The sequence below is a fragment of the Zalophus californianus genome, chromosome X (genome assembly GCF_009762305.2).
Source record: "Zalophus californianus isolate mZalCal1 chromosome X, mZalCal1.pri.v2, whole genome shotgun sequence".
NCBI lineage: Eukaryota > Metazoa > Chordata > Mammalia > Carnivora > Otariidae > Zalophus > Zalophus californianus.
In genome coordinates, this window is record NC_045612.1 from 42,852,487 (window position 1) to 42,876,968 (window position 24,482).

Consider the following 24,482-nt stretch of genomic DNA (forward strand, 5'->3'; position numbering starts at 1 on the left):
GACAGTATGGTACTGGCACAAAAACAGACACATCGATCAATGGAACAGAATAGAGAGCCCAGAAATGGACCCTCAACTCTATGGTCAACTTATCTTCGACAAAGCAGGAAAGAATGTCCAATGGCAAAAAGACAGTCTCTTCAACAAATGGTATTGGGAAAATTGGACAGCCACAGGCAGAAGAATGAAACTGGACCATTTCCTTACACCACACACAAAAATAAACTCAAAATGGTTGAAAGACCTAAATGTGAGACAGGAGTCCATCAGCATCCTAAAGGAGAACACGGGCAGCAACCTCTTCGACCTCAGCCGCAGCAACTTCTTCCTCGAAACATTGCCAAAGGCAAGGGAAGCAAGGGCAAAAATGAACTATTGGGACCTCATCAAGATAAAAAGCTTTGGCACAGCAAAAGAAACAGTCAACAAAACCAAAAGACAACTGACAAAATGGGAGAAGATATTTGCAAATGACATATCAGATAAAGGGCTAGTACCCAAAATCTATAAAGAACTTCTTAAACTCAACACCCAAAGAATAAATTATCCAATCAAGAAATGGGCAGAAGACATGAACAGACATTTCTCCAAAGAAGACATCCAAACGGCCAACAGACACATGAACATGTGCTCAACATCACTCGGCATCAGGGAAATCCAAATCAAAACCTCAATGAGATATCACCTCACACCAGTCAGAATGGCTAAAATTAACAAGTTCAGGAAATGACAGATATTGGCGGGAATGCGGAGAAAGGGGAGCCCTCCTACACTGTTGGTGGGAATGCAAGCTGGTGCCGCCACTCTGGAAAACAGTATGGAGGTTCTTCAAACAGTTGAAAATAGAGCTAACATATGATCCAGCAATTGCATTACTGGGTATTTACACCAAGGATACAAATGTGGGGATTTGAAGGGGTATGTGCACCCTGAATTTTATAGCAGCAATGTCCACAATAGCCAAACTGTGGAAAGAGCCAAGATGTCCATCGACAGATGAATGGATAAAGAAGATGTGGTATAGACATACAATGGAATATTATGCAGCCATCAAAAAGAATAAAATCTTGCCATTTGCAATGACATGGATGGAACTGGGGGTATTATGCTGAGTGAAATAAGTCAATCAGAGAAGGATATGTATCATATGACCTCACTGATATGAGGAATTCTTAATTTCAGGAAACAAACTGAGGGTTGCTGGAGTGGTGGGGTGTGGGTGGCTGGGTGATAGACATTTTGGAACGTATGTGCTATGGTGAGTGCTGTGAAGTGTGCAAGACTGTTGAATCATTGATCTGTATTATATTTAAACATATAATGTATTATTTGCTTAAAAAAGAAGAAGATAGTAGGAGGGGAAGAATGAATGGGGGAAATCGGAGGGAGAGATTAACCATGAGAGACTATGGACTCTGAGAAACAAACTGAGGGTTCTAGAGGGGAGGGGTTTGGGGGGATATGTTAGCCTGGTGATGAGTATTAAAGAGGGCATGTTCTGCATGGAGCACTGGGTGTTATATGCAAACAATGAATCATGGAACACTACATCAAAAACTAATGATGTAATGTATGGTGATTAACATAATAAAAAAACTAAAAAAAGAGAAAGCTAATAAAATTAAAAACTTCTTCTCTACATAAGACAATGTCAAGAGAATTAGAAATCAAACAACAGGCTGGGAGAAAATATTAGAAGACACATCTAATCAAGGACTGTTATCCAAAATATACAAAGAATTTTAAAAATTCAATAAGAAAACAAACAAAAAATTAAATAGGTCAAAGACCTTTATCAAAGAAGGTAAGATACACAGGTGGCAAATAAACATTTGAAAAGATGTATATCATATATCACCAGGGAAATGCAAATGTAAACAAACATGAGCCTCAACCGTACACCTAATTAGATTGGCCAAAATCCAGAACACTGACAACAGCAAATGTTAGTGATGGTGTGGAGCAACAGAAACTCTCATTCTTTGCTGATGGGAATGCAAAATGGTACAGCCACTTGGAATATAGTTTAGCAGGTTTTTTTGTTTGTTTGTTTGTTTTTGTTTTTTTTTTTACAAAACTAAACATACCCTTACCATATGATCTAGCATTTGTGTTCTTTGGTATATACCCAAAGGAGTGGAAAAATATTGTCCACATAAAAGCCTGCACACAGATGTTTACAGACGTTTTGTTCATGATTGCCAAAATTTGGAAGAACCAAGATATCCTTTAGTAGATGAATGTGTAAATAAACTGTGGTATATCCACACAATGGAATATTATTAAGTGCTAAAAGGAAATGAGCTCTCAAGCCATGAAAAGTTATGGAGGAACATTATATGCATATTACTAAGTAAAAGAAGCCAATCTTAAAAAGTTACATACTGTAGGATTACAACTATATAACATTTGGAAAAGGCAAAACTATGGAGATACTAAAAAGATCGGTGGTTCCCAAGGGTTGGGAGGAGGGATGAATAGGTGGAACACCTATTCATTCAGGGCAGTGAAATACTCTGTATGATACTATAATGATGGATACATGCCATTATACATTTATCCAAATCCACAGAATGTACAAGAGTGAACCACAATGAAATCTATGGACTTTAGGTGATAATGATGTGTCAATGTAGGTTAATCAATTGTAGCAAATATTCACTCTGGCATTGGATGCAGATAATAGGGTATGCATGTGTGGGGGCAAGAGGTATATGGGGAATTTCTGTACCTTACTCTCAATTTTGCTGTGAATCCGAAACATCTCTAAAAAATAAAAGCCTTTAAAAAAGAGCAGGACGGCCAAAGCTCTGATCAATTTCTTAATATTATCATTTTTATGAAGAGCTGCAACATTTCAGATACATTCAAATGACATTCATTGAACATCTGCTATGTGCCGTGTTGCTTATATATATGGTAAAACAGATATAAACTTAATACAATCATAAAAATATCTGTGCTATTTAATAATGCTGTAATAAAAATAGAAACAAAACAAATGAACAAAGGAGAAAAAAGAGATAAACCAAAAAACAGACTCTTAACTATAGAGAACAAACAAATGGTTACCAGAGGGAAGGTGAGTGGGAGCATGGGTGAAATAGGTAAAAGAGATTAAGAGTACACTTATCTTGATGAGCACTGAGTAATAAGTAGAACTGTTGAATCACTATATTGTACACCTGAAAATAATGTAACATTGCATGTTAACTATCTTAGAATTAAAATTTAAAAAAAGGGACTTGTCCCAATGGGGAGACCTCAAAAAACAAACAACAAAAATATCTGTGCTATGGTAAGTTGGGGAAACACGGGATCTTTTGAAAAACTCACTTTTATCCTTTTTAGTCTACAAGAAAATAATCTTATCTAGAGTTGTGAAGAGTTAGAGTTTTTTATTTTTTCAGTTTTTTTAAACAAAAAGTGTCATCATTCAAAGATGATATCTCTAGTCTATAAGAATGTCAATATACTAGGTTTGAGTTTATGTACATTTTTTCTATTAGGCAGAAAATTGATTAATAAACAAACAAGGATTTATTGGAGGTATAAACAGAGAATACTTCTTTAACTGTTCTCTCCTGCTGACGTGAACACTCAGGCTTTGGCATGACACTGATTATCTCCAACCCAGGATTATTCAAACATATTTTCTGTATGGTTCATGATGCATTCAGAAAAAAGGTCAACCCACAGACTTGAACTGAACTGGATCTGAGTAGCTCACTGCTTGAGAATGTGGCCTCTGAAGGAAGAGAGTTTTCGGTTCAAATCCCAGCTCTCTCATATCTTAATTATGAATCTCTGGACAGGTCACTGAGCTTCATTTTTGCATATGTAAAATGAAGATTAAAGAAGAGTTATCCATAAAAGATTATTATATTACACAAGTGTTAAGAACTGTGAGGATATGTGATTTTACCATACTTGCAAGCTAACAAGTTAGGCTGACAGTTTCATGAGTATTGGTAGAAGACAAGAGACTACTGAGTCAGAAACAGATAGTTAATTATTTACAGTGATGAAAGTAGCCAAAGTATCAGCATTTGTGATGCTTCCCTAACAATCCCTATAGGACAATACAAAGAGGGCCAGATGACACCTGTACAAGCAGTGGGTTGCATTAAAGTAGAAGAATCCCAAGTTTAGGATACACAAATCTTTTATAATGGGTCATAAGCATGCCTGCCCTTCCCTCCAAAGGGAGCCACTATCTATATTTTCCAAGGCTAAGCAAACCTGCCCTTTGCTCTGGCGAAAGACACTATTTTCTAGCTTTTGTGACTGTTCTCTATATATAAATCCTTGAAAAGGTAATCCGGGGAAAGAGATAGTGAATGCCTCTGCTCATAAAACATGCAGAAGTGCAAGAGACCCATGGAGAATTGTCTTGCAACAATGGGATAGTTCATTTAAGACACAGCACAGTACCTAGCTCATGGTAAGTGCTCAATAAAAATTAACCCTTTATAACATCATCACCACTATTAATATATTATCTACTGACTCCCAAGCCAAACTGTAATATAAATCAAGATGTTTTGTTTTCTATTGTTATTTAAAAAGAGAGCAGCCAATGAACCAGGTTACAGTAGAAATTATATATATATATTCTAAAAACTACTTGCTTAAGATAAAATTTTATCATCAAAATATCATGTACCTTGAATTCAAAACAAAGTATAATTTATTTGGGGTTTGAGCATTTAAGTCAGGTACCTAATCAAGAAAAAATTATATATATATATGATAATGCATTCATAGATAATTGAGAATTACTGATCTTCCCAGAAGTAAGTTCAAGTAACCATTCTCAAGGAAAGTAACAGCAATCTGCCACCTAAGGGTACAAGTAGCTAGTTCAAAATCTGTCTGCCAATAACTGACTGAGATGCAGTAAAGGTAAGGAAATAATCAAAGTAAATTCAAAACTTTCCCTGCTATCACCATCATCCCCAACATGGTATGAGTGACCCCTGCTTTATTGTTTGGTTGAAGAGAACTTTAAGAGAATCGATCTGCTTCACATCATACCACAACCAAAATACTCCGGAAATCTATGGAGAACCCTGTTGTTTCTGTTAAAAACAGAAACAAAACTCTTCCTCTAGAAAGTCTTCCTCAACCAATCTCACTGACTCTAATAACTATTTCTTACTTCTTCACTGCTTATTTATATCACACTGATATTTTTATATCTGGTAATATGTTGTTTTGTAATTATTCCTATAGTATTCACAAAGGTTTTGCTTTATTGCCTGAGTTCATTTCAAACTCTTCAAAAGCACAGTTTTCTTTATAAATGGTTATCTTCCTCCCCATACAGTAGATCCCAGAGTATTATTCTTGTCTTTGTGTTGAAATTATATGTTAATTGTCTTAGCAACTAAGCTGTCATACCCTATGACACCAAGATCTAGCTTCTGACTCCTGCCTACTCACTATAGCTGTCACTATCAAAGATCTTGAAAGACTTGTCAACATTCAAAATTTCTGCATGATGCTCTAACATCACTCTATGACCCACTACTGTTTGGCTTCTGCCCCATCATTCTATTGAATTTCTATCATTAATCTAACTAAGGATATCTTATTAGCCAAATCTAATGGCTTCTTGTTCACCCTTGTCCTATCTGACCTCTGTATATTGTTTGACACTTGAAAAATTTTCCTTCAACTTTCTGAATCTCTTCTTAGTTCTAAGATATCTCTCTTATGATTGCCTACTTCTCTAATCATTCCTTATTACTATATTACTGTCTTTTCTTCCTCAATCTATTTCCAAAAAAGTTTCCCATCTTCCTCCAGGACTCATGATTCCTTCTTCTGTTTTGTTTGTTTATGTTCTTCTCTCCCTCCAACATTCATCTCCAGCACTAAGTGTTCTAGCACTAAGTTTCAACCACAAACTAAGTGCTAATGACATCCAGGCCTATAAGATTTTTCTCCAGTTCTGTACTCTCTCCTAAGGTCTAGCCAAGTATATCCATATGATTGTCATGAAGGCACTTATCAATCCCAAACTGAAGTTATTATCTCTTCCCTATAGTCTGCTCTTTCTCCTATAATATTTATTATGATGAGAGGTATCACTAATCACACCACCTAGTTTCTCAAGTCAGATGCCTCAAAATCATCCTCCTCTCCACTTCCCCATACTTATTCCCTATATGCAACTGTTTAACAAGTTGTGTTAATTCTGTTTCAAAATTCTTTCCTTATCTGATATCTCACTTACGTCCTGTCACAGTTCAAGCTGTTATCATGTTTTGTCTGCATGATTCAAGTAGCATCTTAACAGGTTTCCCTGTCTTCATTTTCTCTTCTCCAAAAGAGATGACTTACTAGCAGGAGAATAGAAGATGGTGACAGAGTCAACTGGGATATTTACAAAACAAACTCCACAACTAAAAAGAGAGAAGAAACCACATCAAAGAAGGTAGGAAATACAGAGACATGTTTTAGGGGAGAAGTGGATTGCAGACGCTGTAGAGGAGAGGGAGCTGTGGTCACAGAGAAGGGCAAGAGAGAGTAGAGCTCAAAGAGGAACATACAAGGAGAACATTTCCCTAAAGTCATTGCCTGGAAAAACAAGAAGGGCTGATTTTCATGAGTTCTTGCAACCGGTGAGGCTTAAAGCCTGGAGTTTTAAAGGTCAGTGGGCTTGGCTGGGATAGAGCCGAGAGGGCACTGCATTGCTCTTGGAGAGAAGGAAGGCAAATAACTTGGAGGTGGGCAATGTGGAAACAGCAATCTGAAAAATGCCTGGGACACACAGCAGGAAGATATTTGCTCTTCTTGGAACACATCTTTGAGAGGCAGCATTCATGGAGATGCCCCTCTGGGGACAAACAAGCTGGCTGGTGCCATTTCCCTCCCCAGCCCCTCAGCATAAACACAGAGCCACCTGTAGGAAACAGCACAGCACCAAGACCAGCTGCCTAACTTGCTTACACCAAGCCCCAACACCTTACACTCTGGTGGATCTGTTCTTCTCAGTCAAGCTTGCCTCAATCCCAGTGCAGCAGGCCTCTTCCCCAGAAGACCAGCAGAAACCCCAGCCCACACTACATCTCCTTATCAGAGATTTCTGCAGGGCTTCAGTTCTAGTGGAAGAAGTGTCAGGTCTCATTTAACAAGCAGACCAGAGCACACCTAGTTTAAATTCACCACATTCTTGCCAAGGACCAAACACTGCCAAGTGCAGGCCAGAAGAGCCTCTATAGATGGATGGTCTGAAGGAAAGAGCAGCCAGAACACAACAGCAGAGCACATGCAGTACACATGGGAAACACACCCTGATGTGCCAGACCCTGGGCATTACATGAGCTCTTCATAACGCCATTACTCTCAGAAGCAGGAAACATAACTGGCTTTTCTAACACAGAGAAGAAGGCAGAGTCTTGGACAAAAATGCCATGACAGAGGAATTCATCCCAAATGAAAGAACAAGATAAGGCCATAGCAGAGATTTAAGTGAAACAGATATAAGTAACAAGCCTAATGGAGAATTTGAAGCAACAATTATAAGGATATTTGCTGGACTTGAGAAAAGAGTGGAAGACAACAGGGAGACTACTACCACAGAGATAAAACAGTTAAAGAAATCAGTCAGAGGTTAAGAATTCAATAACTGAGATTGGAAATAGGCTTGATGCAATGAACAGTAGAATGGACGAAGCAGAGGAACAAATCAGTGATATAGAAGACAAAATAATGGAAAATAAGAAAGCTGAACAAAAAAGAAAAAGAATTATGGAACATGAGAACAGACTTAGGGAAATCAGTGACTCCATAAAACATAGTAACATTCATATTATAGGAGTCCCAGAAAAAGGAGAGAAAATGGGGCAGAAAATTTATTTGAGGAAATAATAGCTGAAAACTTCCTGAGCCTGGGGAAGGAAACAGACATCCACATTCAGGAGCACAGAGAACTCCCATCAAAATCAACAAAAGTAGGCCAACATCAAGATATATTGGGATTAAATTTATGAAATATAGTGATCAAGAAAAATTCTTAAAAGCAGCAAGACAAAATAAATCCTTAACTTACAAGGGAACAACCATAAAGCTAGCTGGAGATTTCTCAACAGAAACGTGGCGAACAAGAAAAAAGTGACATGATATATTCAAATTGCTGAATGAGAAAAATCTGTAGCCAAGAGTACTCTATCCAGAAAGGCTATCATTCAGGAGAGATAGAGTTTCCCAGACAAACAAAAACTAAAGGGGTTTGTGAACACTAAACCACCCCTGCAAGAAATATTAAAGGGGACTTTTTGAGTGGAAAGGTAAGACCAAAAGTGACAAAAACAAGAAAGGAACAGAGAAAATCTCCAGAAACAACAAAACAAGTAATAAAATGGCACTAAATACATATCTATCAATAATTACTCTGAATATAAATAGATTAAAAGCTACAATCAAAAGACATAGGGTGTCATAACGGATAAAAAAAAACAAGATCCATCTATATGCTGCCTAAACAAGACTCATTTTAGACCTTAAGATATTTGAATATTGAAATTGAGGAGATGGAGAAACATTTATCATACAAATGGACATCAAAAGAAAGCCAGAGGGGCAAAACTTATATTGGACAAACTAGACTTTAAAATAAACACTTAACAATAGATGAAGAAGGACAGTATATCATAATAAAGGGGATAATCCATAAAGAAGATCTAACTATTGTAAATATTTATGCACCCAACATGGGAGGACCCAAATATATAAAACAACTAATAACAAACATAAAAGGAACTAATTGTTAATACAATAATAGAGTCTTTAACACCCCACTTACATCACTGGACAGATCATCTAAACAGAAAACCAACAAGGGAACAATGGCTCTGAGTGACATTCTGGACCAGATGGACTTAACAGATATATTCAGAATATTCCATCCTAAAAGAGGAGAATACACATGCTTTTCAAGTGCACATAGGACTTTCTCCAGAATAGATAGCATATTAGGTCACAATCAGGCCTCAACAAAAACAAAAAGACTGAGATCATACCACGCTTCTCTTCTGACCATAACACTATGAAATTTGAAGTCAACCACAAGAAAAATTTGGAAAGACCAAAAATAAATGGAGGCTAAACAACATGCTACTAAACAATGAATGGGTCAGGGGCGCCTGAGTGGCTCAGTTGGTTAAGTGTCTGACTCTTGGTATCAGCTGAGGTCATGATCTCGTATTTGTGGGCTTGGGCCCCACACTAAGCTCTGTGCTCAGTGCAGAGTCTGCTTCTGATTCTCTCTCCCTCTCACTCATACACACACACTCTCTCAAATAAATAAATAAAATCTTTGAAAAAAACAATTAACGGGTCAAACAGGAAACTGAAGAAGAAATAAACAAAAAGATACATGGAAAGAAATGAAATGAAAACACAATTGTCCAAAAAATTGGGGATGCAGCAAAAGCATTCCTAAGAGGGAAGTTTATAGCAACACAGACCTACATCAAGAAGAAGAAAAATCTCAAATATACACCCTAACATTAAGCCTAAAGAGCTAGAAAAAGAACAAATGAAGCCTAAAGCCAGAAGGAAGGAAATAATAACGATTATAATAAATAATAGTTATAATAAAATAATATATTTTAGAGTTTTTTAAGGTTTTATTTATTTATTTGAGAAAGTGAGAATGAGAGAGAGAGCACATGAGAGGGGGGAGGGTCAGAGGGAGAAGCAGACTCCCCACTGAGCAGGGAGCCCGATGTGGGACTCAATCCCAGGACTCCAGGATCATGACCTGAGCTGAAGGCAGTCACCCAACCAACTGAGCCACCCAGGCGCCCCTAAAATAATATATTTTAAAAATATATATGCTAAGTGAAATAAGTCAAGCAGAGAAAGACAATTATCATATGGTTTCACTCATATGTGGAACATAACAAATAGCATGGAGCACCACATGGGAAGGGAGGGAAAACTGAATGGGAAGAAATCAGAGAGGGAGACAAACCATGAGAGACCCTGGACTCCAGGAACCAAACTGAGGGTTACAGAAGGGAAGGGGGTGGGGAGATGGTCTAACTAGGTGATGGGCATTAAGAAGTATATGAGTGGTGATGAGCACTGGGTGTTATATGCAACTAATGAATCGTTGAACACTACATCAAAAACTGATGATATACTTATATGTTGGCTAATTGAGCATAATATAAATAATAATTAATAATAATAATAATAATAAATTAAAATATATAATTAAAATAAAAAAGATTATAATAAAACAGAAATAAATGATATAAAAACTAAAAAAAATAATAAAACAGATCAGTGAAACCAGGAGCTGGTCCTGTGAAAAAAAATCAATAAAATTGATAAACCTGTAGCCAGACTTATAAAAAAGAAAAAAGACCCAAACAAATAAACTCACAAATGAGAAAGGAGAAATAATAACTGACACCACAGAACACAATTATAACAGAATATTATGAAAAACTATATGCCAACAAATTGAACAACCTGGAAGAAATGGATAAATTCCTAGAAACATATAAACTACCAAAACTGAAACAGGGAGAAATAGAAAACTTGAACAGACTGATAAACAGCAAAGAAATTGAATCAGTCATAAAAAAATCTCCCAACAAATGGAAGTCCAGGGCCAGGTGGCTTCATCGGAGAATTCTACCAAACATTTCAAGAAGAGTTAATACCTATACTTCTCAAACTATTCCAAAAAAAATAGAAAAGGAAGAAAAACATACAAATTCATTCTATGAGGCCAGCATTACCCTGATACCTAAACCAGATAGACTCCACTAAAAAAGAGAACTACAGGCCAATATCTCTGATGAACATGGATGCAAAAATTCTTAATAAAATACTAGCAAACCAAATCCAAACTACATTAAGAGAAGCATTCACCACAATCAAGTGGGATTTATTCCTGGGCTGCAAGGGTGGATCAATATTTGCAAATCAATCTGATACACTACATTAATAAAAGAAAGATAAGAACCACATGATCCTCTCAAAAGATGCAGAAAAAGCATTTGACAAACTACAACATCCATTCATGATAAAAACTCTCAACAAAGTAGGTTTAGAAGAAACAAACCTCAACAAAATAAAGGCCATACATGAAAAAGCCACAGCTAATATCCTCAATGGGGAAAAAAAAAAACTGAGAGCTTTTCCACTAAGGTCAGGCACAGGACAAGAATGTCCACTCTCACCACTGTTATTTAACATAGTACTGCAAGTCCTAGTCACAGTGGTCAGACAACAAAAAGAAATAAAACACACCCAAATCAGCAAGGAAGAAGTCAAACTTTCACCATTTGCAGATGGCATGATACTCTATATGAAAACCTGAAAGACTCTTACAAAAATTTGCTAGAACTGATGCAATTCAGTAAAGTTACAGGATATAAAATCAACATACAGAAATTGGTTGCACCTCTATAGACCAATAATGAAGCAGCAGAAAGAGAAATTAAGGAATCAATCCTATTTACAATTGCACCAAAAACCACAAGATACCTAAGAATAAACTTAACCAAAGAGGTGAAAGACTGGTACTCTAAAAACTATAAAACGCTGATGAAAGAAATTGGAGATGACACAATGAAATGGAAAGACATTCCATGCTCATGGATTGGAGAACGAACATTGTTAAAATGTCTATACTACCCAAAGCAATCTACAATCACTGTCAAAATACCATCAGCATTTTTCACAGAGCTAGAACAATCCTAAAATTTGTATGGAACCACAGAAGACCCTGAATAGCCAAGGCGACCTTGAAAAAGAAAAGCAAAGCTGGAGGATTGCAATCCCAGGCTTCAAGTTATGTTACAAAGCTGTATTGATGAAAACAGTATGGTACTGGCACAAAATAGACACATAGATCAATAGAACAGAAGAGAAAACCCAGAAATGAACCCACAACTATACAGTCAATCCTCAACAAAGCAGTCAAGAACATTCAGTTGGAAAAAGAGAGTCTCTTCCACAAATGGTGTTGGGAAAACTGGACAGAAACATGCAAAAGAATGAAACTGGACCACTTTCTTACACCAGATGTAAAAATAAATTCAAAAAGGATTAAAGACTAAATGTGAAACAGGAAACCATTAAAATCCTAGAGTAGAACACAGGCAATAACCATTTTGACATTGGCCATACCAATTTCTTTCTACATATGTCTCCTGAGGCAAGGGAAACAAAAGCAAAAATTGAACTATTGAGGCTGCATTGAAATAAAAATCTTCTGCACAGCAAAGGAAACAACCAACAAAACTAAAAGACAACATTTGGAATGGGAGAAGATATTTGCGAATGACATATCTGAGAAAGGATTAGTATCCAAATTCTATAAAGAACTTATCAAACTCAACACCCAAAAAATGAGTAATCCAATTTAAAAAATGAGCAGTAGACATCACTGATCATCAGGGAACTGCAAATCAAAACTACAATGAGATACCATCTCACACCTATCAGAATGGCTGAAATCAACAACGCAAGAAACAAAAGGATGTGGAGAAAAAGGAACCCTCTAGCACTACTGGTGGGAATGCAAATTGGTGCAGCCAGTCTGGAAAACAGTATGGAGGTTCCTCCTCTATTTAAATTTATAATAGAACTACCTAAATAGAACTACTTATATTTAAAAATAGAACTACCCTATGCTCTAGCAATTGTACTACTAGTTATTTACCCAAAGAATTCAAAAATACTAATTCAAAGGGATATAAGCACCCTGATGTTTATAGCAGCATTATCTACAATAGCCAAATTATGGAAATAACCCAAATGTCCACAGACTGATGAATGGGTAAATAATGTGATACACACACACACACACACACACACACACACAATCAAATATTACTCAGCCATAAAAAAGAATGAAATCTTGCCATTTGCAGCACCATGGATAGAGCTAGAAAGTATTAGCTAAGCGAAGTAAGTCAGTCAGAGAAAGACAAATACCTTATAATTTCACTCATATGTGGAATTTAAGAAACAAAACAAACAATCATGGGGTGGGGAAGAGAGAGAGACAAACCAAGAAATAGACTCTTAACTATAGAGAACAAACTGATGGTTACCAGAGAAGAGGCAGTTTGGGGGACAGGTGAAATAGGTGATGGAGATTAAGGAGTGCAGTTGTGATGAGCACTGGGTGATATATGGAAGTGTTGAATCACTCTATTGTACACCTGAAACTAATATTACACTGTATGTTCACTAACTGGAATTTAAGTAAAAACTTAAAAAAATGACTTATTTTAATCTTCCAAAAGTATTTATAAGCAGAAATGGAAGAACAGTAGCATACAGATACAAGTGATCACAAGCTGAAGTCCATGTTTACAGTGTTATGGAAAGAATAAAAAAGGGTAAAAAAAAATGTTCTGAGGCCAGAAGCAGAGGTGGCCAAGGAGTAAGCAGGTCAGCTGCTATAAAACCATCACTGAGAGTGGAGAGTGGTAAGAAGAGAACTGTCCTCAGCACCCTGTTCTTGCTCTGTATCTTCCCCCTCAATTATTTCAACCACTACTTGGAACCCAACTTCCATTTTTCGATACTGTATCTCCAGCCCTGATGTCTTTCCTTAGTACTAGACTCATATCTAACTGCCTGTGGGGTATCTCTACTAGGATGTCCCACAGCTATCTCAATATCAATATGTGTACAGGTGAACTCCCTCCCAAACAGCTTCTCTTTCATTCTCCATTTAAGTCTACAGCATCACTATCTATTTAGTTCCCTGTATCAGAAATCTGGGAATTGCCCTAATTTTCTCATCCCTGTCTCTAACATTCCTATGAATTCTATCAACCAAAGAGCTCTCTACACTCTTCTCTCCATTCTGACATCCACTGCCTTAGTTTACATATTGAATTACTGTGACATCCCCCTAATGGGTCTCCCTGACTCCAGTATCTCTGCTCTCTCCTTGCCATTCCAATTTCTATGTTATCTTCTGAATGATCTTTCTACAGAAGTCACTGTTGAACAAGCCAAAACATGAACCCTTTCCATTTAAGACTAATAATTTAAAATACACAAACTGAAATGGAAAAAAAATAACATTTTAAAAAGAGATATTTGAAGAGGGATATTGAAATTGGATTAGTTTGTTCATTATTCTCTATATTATTGGTCATGCATTCCTGTGGAATTCTTGCTCTCTACAGTTCTCTGTTCTTGGTTACTTTTTCTGTAAATTCTTGTTGCTGTGGTTTCTCTGGACTCAATAATATCCATCTCTTCAACCTATGTAATCTCCTGTGTTCCACATTCCTGTGTCATTCCATAGAAACTATCAGTAGGCACTAAGCTGAGAGAACGGTAGAGCTCAATTTGTTTCCCATTTCTCAGAGACCATTGTCATTCACTCTCTGATGGCCAATGTCCTCTGAACTGTTGGTTAAATATTTTCTTTTATTTATTTTTTCCCCACTTGGGAGGATAAATTGAGCCTCTTTTCTGTATGTGCCAGAAACAGAAATCATCCAAATGTCAAACTTTGGAAATTACTCTCTGAGGACCTTTACTTTATAAAGTTTATTAGTCTCAAAAAATAAAATAAAATAAAATAATAAAAAGAGAGCTAAAACAGTGGGATTTAAAACTCTGGGATTTAACCACATTCTTAAGTAATATTTTGATGCCTGATACATTATTCTTTTCTCTCTGACACAAGACCCTTAGAGAAGAAATGTTATCTATTTCAATGTAGTTCATAGAACAAAACATAATTCCCATATAATAATGAATTTCTGATTTTTTTCAAATAAAAAATAAATTAAAACCCAAAATGAATGTATCTCTGCATGGCCAGTCCCTTCAGTGCATAAATGATGGCACAGAAAAGAGAATGAAGAGAGTTAAATTAGAAAGGTAGACTAAAGTGAGATTCTAATATTAGGCCAAGGAATGTGTCACAGGAAGCCATCAAATATTTTTAAGCTTGAAAGTAGCACGATACTAGGAAAGATTAGGAGTTAGAAAGAGATTAAATTTAGGGAGATTATTTAGGAGGCAATGCGGGCATTCTCTAAACGGGAATGGATGTCAATAGAAGTTTCTGAGGCAGTAGCAACAAGACTTGGGGACCAATTAGCTATGTTATTAAAGGCAAGTGGTTTTGACGATTTTGAGGTTTCCATACTGAACATAGGAATATGGGGGAGAATCATCTCTAGGTGGACAGGGTGAACATTTGGACTTTGGATATCTTTGGGATATGCAGGAAATATGAGTCTAGACCCGGAGTTGGCAAACTACAGGCCAAATCCTCCCAGCTGCCTATTTTTATACATAGTTTTACTGGAATATAGCCATGCTTACTTCTTCAAGTATTTTTTATGACTGCTTTTAGGCTACAAGTAGTTGGTACAGAGATCTTTGGCCTACAAAGCCTCAAATGATTACTACCTGGCCCTTTACATAAAAAATTTGCTGACCTTCATATTCCAGTTCAGGAGCGTCTGAAATAGGAGATACAGAATTTTCCTGCGGGGGGCGGGGGGGGGGGTGCTTTTTCCTGTTCTAGAACATTCCACCGCCGGGAAGGTCGGGGCCCATGATGTGGAACAAACCATTATGGTGGGGGTGGAGATTGGGGGATGAAACTTTTTGTTCTTGATATATTCTTAGTTCTGTCTTCTGACCACTCCTGTTGTTTTCCTGCCTTCAACAACTTTCAACAATGTAGTGGGTTCTCTTATGTCCCGGAGTCTAGGAGGAACCTTCCTTACACATTCCCTCCCACCCCCACTGTCTCTGGAAGTTGGAACAGTCCCAGGATAAAAGCCTCGAGGGTTGGCCTTGCGATTTCCTTTCCTCGGAGCCCCTAAAAGGAGAGAGGTGCGCTTTCTCTTTTGGTACGGTAGGCGAGAAAGGTAGGTCTGCTTCTTCTCTAACGCCACCTAGAGAAGCGAGGCCAACGTGTACTATGGCAGGGCAAGCCACTCGGTGAGGGGGTCTTTATGAGGGTCTGAGGAGGGTGAGGAGGGGTGGGGCAGGGCGGGGCAGGCCGATTGCATGGGAAGAGACTGAGTGGGGACGGCTAAAGGGGAGAGGAAAGAGAAACTGGTTGATTTATCCCACAGAACCAGCCAAGCCCCTAAGGCCCTCAGCCATTATGGCCTTGAATCCGGAGGACCGCAGTGCTGGGTTCCAGCACAACAATGTGGTGGCCTTCATCAATGAGAAGATGGCCGGGCACACGAAAGGCCCTGAGTTCTATCTTGAGAATATATCCCTGTCCTGGGAGGAGGTGGAGAACAAGCTCAGGGACATCCTGGAGGACAGCGCAGTGCCCAGCCAGGCCAAAGACGCCTGTGCCTGGAGCAGCCTGGCCCTGGGCATGCGCTTTGCCCGCAGGCAGAGCCAGTTACATGGGCACAGGGTGCATTGGCTGCAGGACTTCACCAAACTGCATAAGTCTGCTGCAGAGGCCTTGGCCTCACACCTAAAGGAGCTCACAGCACAGCGGGAGATGGAGCGCAAGGAGTCAGTCTTTCAGCTGCGACAGACACAAGCAAACATGGCAGAGATGCGAAAGGAAAGCGACCTCCTGAGGTGGAGGCTCCTCCGGGCTGTAAGATTACCTTGATTGGTCCCTGCCCCATCTCCTGGCCCCATTTCCCTGCCCCACACCCTCACTGCCCCCAGAATAGGTCTTAATCCTGCCCACTTCTCTCCAGGAACTGGAGTCTCCGCGGAAGCGGACCCAGATCCCAGAAGAGCCAGGCCTGGCCACTGGCAGTGGGGCTGGAACAGAAGGAGCACATGAAGAGGAGGAGGAGGCAGGGGCTGCTGCTACTTCTGCTGCTGGTACCACAGGAAGAAGAAGAAGACAAAAGGATGCAGAAGGGGCAGAGGCCACCAAGAAGCTGGGTAGAGGCCCTGTCCACCTTCCTGGAGCTGAGGAGCAGAAAAATTACACCTCTGGTGGGCAGAGGGAGGGGGAGAGGTAGGGAAGGGTTGGGGAAGAGTGGGGGGAAAGGGAGGGTGGGCAAATAGGGCAAGGGGGTTGCAAGAAAGGTGGAAAAGTAGGCTGGGAGGTGGGGTATGGGGTGGTGGCTCGGGAGGGTGTAGATTGGGTAGTTGGAGGGTAAAATATAGAGAGACAGAGACTTACTTTGATGACCCCTTTTGTGTTCCAGAGCATTAGCATTCCACACCCCAGAAGCACCACAGTTTCTTAGTATGTGTCTCCCTCCCCAACCCTAGTATCTGGTGGACCCGAGCAGCCATATATATGGCAACCCACCCCTCTCCCCACCTAGGCTGTATATGGTTGGAGCAGGAGTGGACATCTGACCCATAACTGAGAGAGTCTGAACAGAGAAGCAGATTTCTCACGCTAGAGAGTCTGAACTGAGAAGCAGATTCCATAGTCAGGGTGGTGTTGGGTAAGGAAACAATGGGTCATTTGGAGTTGGGGCCCTGGTCAGAGTCATGAATACCGAGGCCACAGTCAGGCCTGGTCCTGGCTGTCAGGGAGCAGAACTGTGTGCTTTATAGAAGCCAGGTGTCTTTTAGAGAATGCCAGAATGGGGTCCCAGGGAGCAGACAAGCACAGAGAAACAGCACAGGAGTTGATCCTGCAACCCCAGAGATGGAGAGAGTGGTGGTATGACCACTTTTCCACTTCCTGCGATTGTGCTGCATGAAAATACATTCTACACAGATCCCCTTTTCTTTAAGCTAACTTGAGTGGGTTCCTGTTCTGGGCAACCAGATTATTTCCAAGTCAGAAATTGGCACCAGAAGAGCAGTTGCAAACCATAGACTGTCAAAGAAAATGTCGGAACTGGCTGGGGAGGAGTATCAGAGAGTTATGGGTATAGTGAGGATTCCTGCATCCCAAGAGTCTCCAGGAATGAACTGGACGGGAAGCTTTTTCATGTTCTGATCAAGTTATATTGTGAGAAATGATCTAAACAGGCCTATAGTTAACCTTGGGCTTACAACACAGCAGAGATTTGCCATCCCTAAGAAAATCCTTCAGGTCTACAAACAGGGGACACCAGCACCAGTTGCAGACAAGGACTGCTATGGCTGTCTAGCTCCACAACAGGAGAACCCTCCCCAATCCCCAGTGGCAGAACTGGAAACTCCTGCCACTGCCTAAGAGGTGAGTCAGCAACTGATAGTGCCCAGAGCGTTTACTGGTTTAGACCACCGACCAGTGTGGTGCCATCCTGAGGGATTCTCTCTCCCAAACCACCACCAGAATAATACTGGGAGGGGAATCTGGCTACAAATCCCTCAGTGAAATCAGAAATGTGGAATAGAACATATCCCAAAGGGAAATCAATTTCTAGGGGGAGGGGATAAGTTGGGAAAGGGGGAGGGGAGAGGATGGTCTGTGTCTCCTTTCTCATGACTGTGAATGGTGTTGAGGGAAGCTAAATGTATGGTTTAGCCCACAGATGGAAAGATGGTGAGGTTTCACACCTGGACCAGACTGAGACGACTGGAGGAGACTTGGACATTACCTGGGGACTGTGGACCTAGAAACTGAAGCTGTCATGGGCTTGGGACATCTCTGCAGCATCTGGACGTGACTTTGAGGTGTTTCATTTGGGAAGAGATACAGATAATTATTTTCAAGATTTGGGACCAGATCCCTAGGTGATTATTAAAGGGCCTATACTTGTCAGAAATATCCTTGGACTTGCTTAAATTCCTCTAGGGCAGGGTTTTACAACTTCAGTACTCTTGGTACAGATACTTGGGGCTGGATACTTAAGTGTTTCAGGGGACCATCCTGTGCATTTAGGATGTCTGGCAGAATCCCTAGCCTCTACACACTAGATGGCAGTAGCACCTACTCTTCCACTGTGACAACTGAAAATGTCTCCAGATACTATAACGTGTCCACTGGAGGGCAAAATCACCCCTGGTTGGGAACCACGGAAGCAGTAAGGTCCTTAGGAGTAGTCAGAACAGGGGGAAGAGAATTATAAGGAGAGCATGCTCAGCAGTGCCCAGGGCTGTAGGGGAGGCCCTAAGGAGGAAAAAAAGTGATTTTTGAGCAGATATGGGTAGGGGAGGGGCAGAAACCAAACTGCAAGGACCAGGGGCTAAGTGGGAAGCAAAGAAGTGCAGTCAGTGAGGGAGGCTTTTCAAGGACTCCTGGCTGTGAAGGGTAGGAGTGGGGTAGGATAGATGGCTGAGAGATAACAAGGTTCTTTGAATATGGGAGAACTTGAACCATGGAGGAGACAGCTGAAGTAAGCTTGAAAGCACAGAAAATATGTGAAAAAATGGAATAGACCCTGTATACTGTTTTGGAGGCATGTCCATTGTACTGTTCAATGAAAAAAAAATATGTTTGTATAAAACAAAACCCCCAATTCTCTAAGTGTACATACGTATATGTATATTATAGATTTATGTGTGCCTTATGTTATAGATTGGTGTTTGGAAAAGCATAGGAAAGTCTGGAAAAACTTTTTCTTTTCAAAAAATGGAGTAGTGTGGGGCAGTAGGATAGAGGCTTCTATTTTATAGATTTCTGTGTTGCAAAAATAAATGTTCACAGATAGACAAAAAAATAAAAGGATGTGAATTTGCTGACTTGAATGGGTTTGGAAAGGCCACCTCTTCCTTTGGGACACGAGAAGAGGAGAGCAGACACTGATCTATGTGACAGAAAGATGGAAAATGAAGAGGGTTCCCCCATGTGTCCCTTAGACAAGGCACCCAACAATGAGAACAGAAGGTCTGGATGGGGGTGGGGGCTACTGGGCAGTGGCATATTTAGGAATTCAGGGGGAGGTGAGGAGTGGGGTGGGGGAGGAAAGTATCATTAAGCTGCACAGAGGATCCAATTAGGATAGGACCCAAATGAAAGAAAACCAAAGGGGAGGGCAATGGGGGAGCCTAGCAGGGCCCCTGGAAAGGAAGGCGAGTAGTTCTAAGAGGAGTACCAGACACAAATCTCTGGTGTTACAACTTGTTTTCATAATTTATTTTTTTCAAGAAAAGATTCAGTCAGTTTGTTTGGATTTAGGGTTTCTGTTTGGCAGGATTTAGGAAAAATATTGACATTTTCATTATTTCGTGTGTTAATAGCCATTTTAGTTTTTTCTCTCTATGTCCAGAGGAAAGAATTTAATAAATTAAAATAAATTCCATTTTTATCACTAAATATCCTCGACAAACCCAACAGACGTAATCTGACTTGGCCTTTGAGCCTTCGGGCTAGCATGCTTAGTGAGATGGGCAGCTAAAGAGTAAGACAGCTTTAAAAATGATGGTGCTGGAAGAAAGACCCAGCTCTAATGGGCAAGGGAAGGGAATGAAAATTTCACAGGGGCCAATGTCTTGGTCAAAAACTGTGACTTTTTACCTCTGTAAAAATGATAATGATGCTTTCTGGGCTTGCATTTGAGGTAATAGCAGGCAAAGTAGTGAAAGGGAATGACCAGGGAAGGTACCTCTGACCTCCCTCTTTCTACTCTTTCTAATGACCTATCCACACTCTGGGAAGTCAAACTTGGCTTCACCTTTCTCTAAAATAATGGAAAGTAAAAATAACTCAAGCCATATTTTATTTAGAAACAACAATGCTTTTTCATCTTTGCTTTATATCAAGCAGGATCAAAGTCAAGAGTTTGCTGGAGCATTTGTACAAAGATATTACCTAATAGGAAACTTCCCTAAATGCCTTAAAAATCAGAATTTTCTGTGACTTTGCACCCTGCTCTAAATGGTGGTGTTTCCAGCATCATTCTTTGCACTGTCATAATAACTGCCTTCCTGCTTATCTATTTCTGTTTCTATTGGCAAAACTTAACATATCAGGGGAAAAAAGAGTTTTTGTGACCAAATTAAAAACCTCCAGAGCCTAGTGATCAGAGGGTTCCAGCCAGTGAGTCAGCAACCAACATGTATGGAAATCCTGCTCTGCTCTATGCGTGTGTAAAGTGTGGGAGGGGGTAGTCTATGGGTAAGCTTTAGACCCAGGTAAAAAAGAGGGGGTGGGGCGAGAGGGAGGGAGCGGTACAGAGAGGGATTTCACCTGAGAGTAAAAGAAATGAATGTAAATATGAAACATGGCCAAACCACTCTCCTTTATGGGGAGTTGAAGGAAGGCCTGGTAAAGGGCAGAATAATGGGGCTGAAAAATAACAAAACGTATATGACCTCTCTCCACCTAGATAAATGTATATTGCCTTAGTGGTGAAGAGTATGTTCTGGTCTCAAAATTAGAAGATATAGATTAGTGTTAACCTGGGTCTTGTGTTAATGAGGTCAAGGTGATATGGAATTCCACCTCACCCTCCTATTTAGCTTTTCTGTTTCATAGCCATAGATCCAGACTGTACCCACTAAACTTTAAGCAGCTCTCTTGCCAAAGTGGATCACTCTTCACAGTGGTGAAAGAAAGGGGATGGCTCCATGTGAATTCATCCCCATCCCTGAGAAAACAAGTTGGAGTGCACGTGCTGAGTGACAATGCTGAGGTCAGCAGCATCTCTTTTTGTTAATAAGGGGAGTCAGAGAAGGGAATTTACCCCCTTTAAACATACACTTTCTCCATGGAAACAGCATCTGCTAAAAACCTACACTGTTATGTGACTACAAGTTAAGGTACTTGTTAGTTGTGTTTTTTAACTGGTTTTCTAAGAATTGGTCAGTGTCTTAGTCTCTTAAAGTCTCATGCTCCAGAAATATATCTAGTTATTGTTAGTTTCACATTCAGTAAAAAGGCTTGATAAGCTCAGATTCCAACCAAATGGACCTCCCTGTTTTTCCCTGTGCATAGCCCATGTTTTACTGCCTCCTTGCCCTTGAACACCATTCCATCTGCCTGGGAAGGCCTCCACTATCACCACCTGTTCAGATCCTCAAGAACTATCTCAGGGGCGCCTAGGTGGCTCAGTCCATTAAGCATCTGCCTTGGGCTCAGGTCATGATCCCAGGGGCCTGGGGTCAAGCCCCACGTCGGGCTCCCCGCTCCGTGGAGAACCTGTTTCTCCCTCTCCCTCTGCCTGCCACTACCCCTGCTTGTGTGCGCTCTCTCTCTCTCTAATAAATAAATAAAAATCTTTAAAAAAATCTCAAACACCCCTGATTTTATAAGTCCTTACTCTCTGCTACTATTTTATCTCTATCTTTCTTATAGCACTTCACTTTCTCTCATGTGTGATGGAATAAAAGACATCAAGTTACTGTTGGCAGCTTTCCCCTTCTCCCTGCCCTCTAAGGATAATCATCTTTTTGGATGTACGGGTCTCTCCAAATCCAGCAACTTCTGTGGAGATTCTTAGTATGCCAAATCAGTTCCTGAGCTTTTACTGTGCAGAACAGTTGTAATAGGCAGAAAGAGCTGAAAAATTGCCAGGAACAATGCTAGTTCAATTAAATAACATTGGAAAGGGAAGCAAGAGCTTCTTACAAAGAAGAAAACAAGTGATAGAGGATGAAAATGGAAAAAAGGGGAAAAACTTACAGGGGATATATTCCAGAGTGAAATTTTTAGTTGAGAACGAGGAGTGATTAGAGTTTTCTGGGATGCTGTAGTGTGTAAGAGATATTGAACATGAAAGTAATATGAAAAGCTGACCTTAAATGTTGCTGGGCATTACAAATTGGCTTCCCCTTGATGTTTTTCAAAGGACTATAGTAAATCCTTAAATATTCAAACTTTTTTTTTTTTAAGATTTTATTTTATTATTTATTTGAGAGAGAGAGAATGAGAGATAGAGAGCACGAGAGGGAAGAGGGTCAGAGGGAGAAGCAGACTCCCCGCAGAGCAGGGAGCCTGATGTGGGACTCGATCCCGGGACTCCAGGATCATGACCTGAGCTGAAGGCAGTTGCTTAACCAACTGAGCCACCCAGGCGCCCAATATTCAAACTTTTTAAATTGTTTAGTTGCTATACTGTTTCTTAGGATACAATTATATGCTGAACCACATGGAATCCTGTCTTTTATTTGAGTTTTACTTGTTTGATTGTAATTTGTATACATGTCTAATTCCTGTTTTAATTTGTTAGAAGGCAGGAGGCCTGTCATTCACTTCTGCCTTTTTCAGTACCTTTCACAGAGTAGATCCTCAATAAATATTTGTTTAGTGACTAATAGATACCTAAGACCTGAAATGATATCAGCTAAAAAGTATCCCTTTTATTAAAAAGCAAACTAAAACTGTAGTTAGGAAGGAATATTCTCTCACTTTTCTACCAGTATGAAATATTTTACCTTCAAGATAAATGGAAAGAAGTGGTTTCATGCAATATGTTCTTGAAAAACATAACCCTGCATTCATAATACCTCATTATATTCATTCTAGCACTTTGTCATATACTGATGTATATGCTTCTCTAACTGATTCATCATGAATCTTCTATCTTGGAAATTTGGGAATCAGAGTAAACAGATGAAAGAAAGTCAGCTAAGAATTTGCATCCAGCAAGGTTCCTCCATCTTTTATTTTTTGGGAAATAACAACTTTTAAGCATGTCTACATAATGTTTGGAAACTGATAAATGATCACAAAGGGTTTCAAACTCTGTAAGACAAGTAATCTGGTTTTATCTCTGGAAATCTTTATTTTTTATTTTTTTAAAGATTTTATTTGAGAGAGAGAGAATGAGAGACAGAGAGCACGAGAGGGAAGAGGGTCAGAGGGAGAAGCAGACTCCCTGCTGAGCAGGGAGCCCAATGTGGGACTCAATCCCAGGACTCCAGGATCATGACCTGAGCCGAAGGCAGTCACTTAACCAACTGAGCCACCCAGGCACCCTATCTCTGGAAATCTTTAACTTGATCCTCACTTATGAACTAAGAATCTCTATTTCACTGTCCTCTCTTGTCCATCTTTAATCAATAGAATCTCATTTTCATCACCAGATGATATTTTACACTGCAGAAACTGAAAGCAGAATCACAGAACTTTATACAGGCAAGAATTAAGCATATCTCATTTGTTGTAATATACAAATACCTATGAAGAACAGTAAAAGTAGGTAATAAAAGAAAATACAGTAAAAAAAAATGATTATGTGCGTGAGCTACATAGACTTGGGTCCAAGTCTCAACTCCACGATTTAGTAGCCATGTATCACTGGGCAAGTTCTTTAACCTCTGTGAGTACCAGTTTTAACATCTTCAATAATATGACCTACCTTACAGAGCTACTGAGGACTATCACAGTATTTGCCATATAATAAGGGCTAAAAATCAGAGCTAGTAGTAATAGTTGTATTGGTAGTAAAAATAGAAATAAGAGATAATGTGTTGAGCACTTACTTTATGTCAGCTTTGGTGCTAAGTGCTCATCGGCATTTCCTGAGGTAGACACTATTACCCTTGTTCCTCTTTAAGTGTTCTCTCTCTCAGTTAAGAGCACCATGATTTACTCAGTTGCTTAAGTCAAAAACATAGAAGTCATCCTTTATTCAACTATTTCATTTTCACAACCAATGCATCAGTATGTCCTGTCAGGTCATCCTTCAATACATATCTTG

General features: G+C 39.6%; 2 protein-coding genes across 2 annotated transcripts in view; one reads left to right on the forward strand and one right to left on the reverse strand.

Moving 5' to 3' along the window:
• The window catches only part of IL1RAPL2 (interleukin 1 receptor accessory protein like 2), a 636,713-nt gene that overhangs the window by 591,208 nt on the left and 21,023 nt on the right, over positions 1-24,482 (reverse strand). The window lies entirely within an intron of this gene.
• Positions 16,133-18,130, forward strand: LOC113931178 (testis-expressed protein 13B). Its single transcript, XM_035725716.1, has 3 exons — positions 16,133-16,591; positions 16,698-16,966; positions 17,944-18,130. Exons 1-3 carry the CDS (start codon positions 16,133-16,135, stop codon positions 18,128-18,130), a joined length of 915 nt encoding a protein of 304 aa, XP_035581609.1.

Excerpts from the sequence above, each read along its gene's own strand:
- LOC113931178 (XM_035725716.1), top strand. The coding sequence starts at position 16,133 with ATGGCCTTGAATCCGGAGGACCGCAGTGCTGGGTTCCAGCACAACAAT. Across the intron at positions 16,592-16,697 it reads GGTGGAGGCTCCTCCGGGCT|GAACTGGAGTCTCCGCGGAA; the intron begins GTAAGATTACCT and ends ACTTCTCTCCAG. Across the intron at positions 16,967-17,943 it reads GGGCAGAGGGAGGGGGAGAG|GCCTATAGTTAACCTTGGGC; the intron begins GTAGGGAAGGGT and ends TGATCTAAACAG.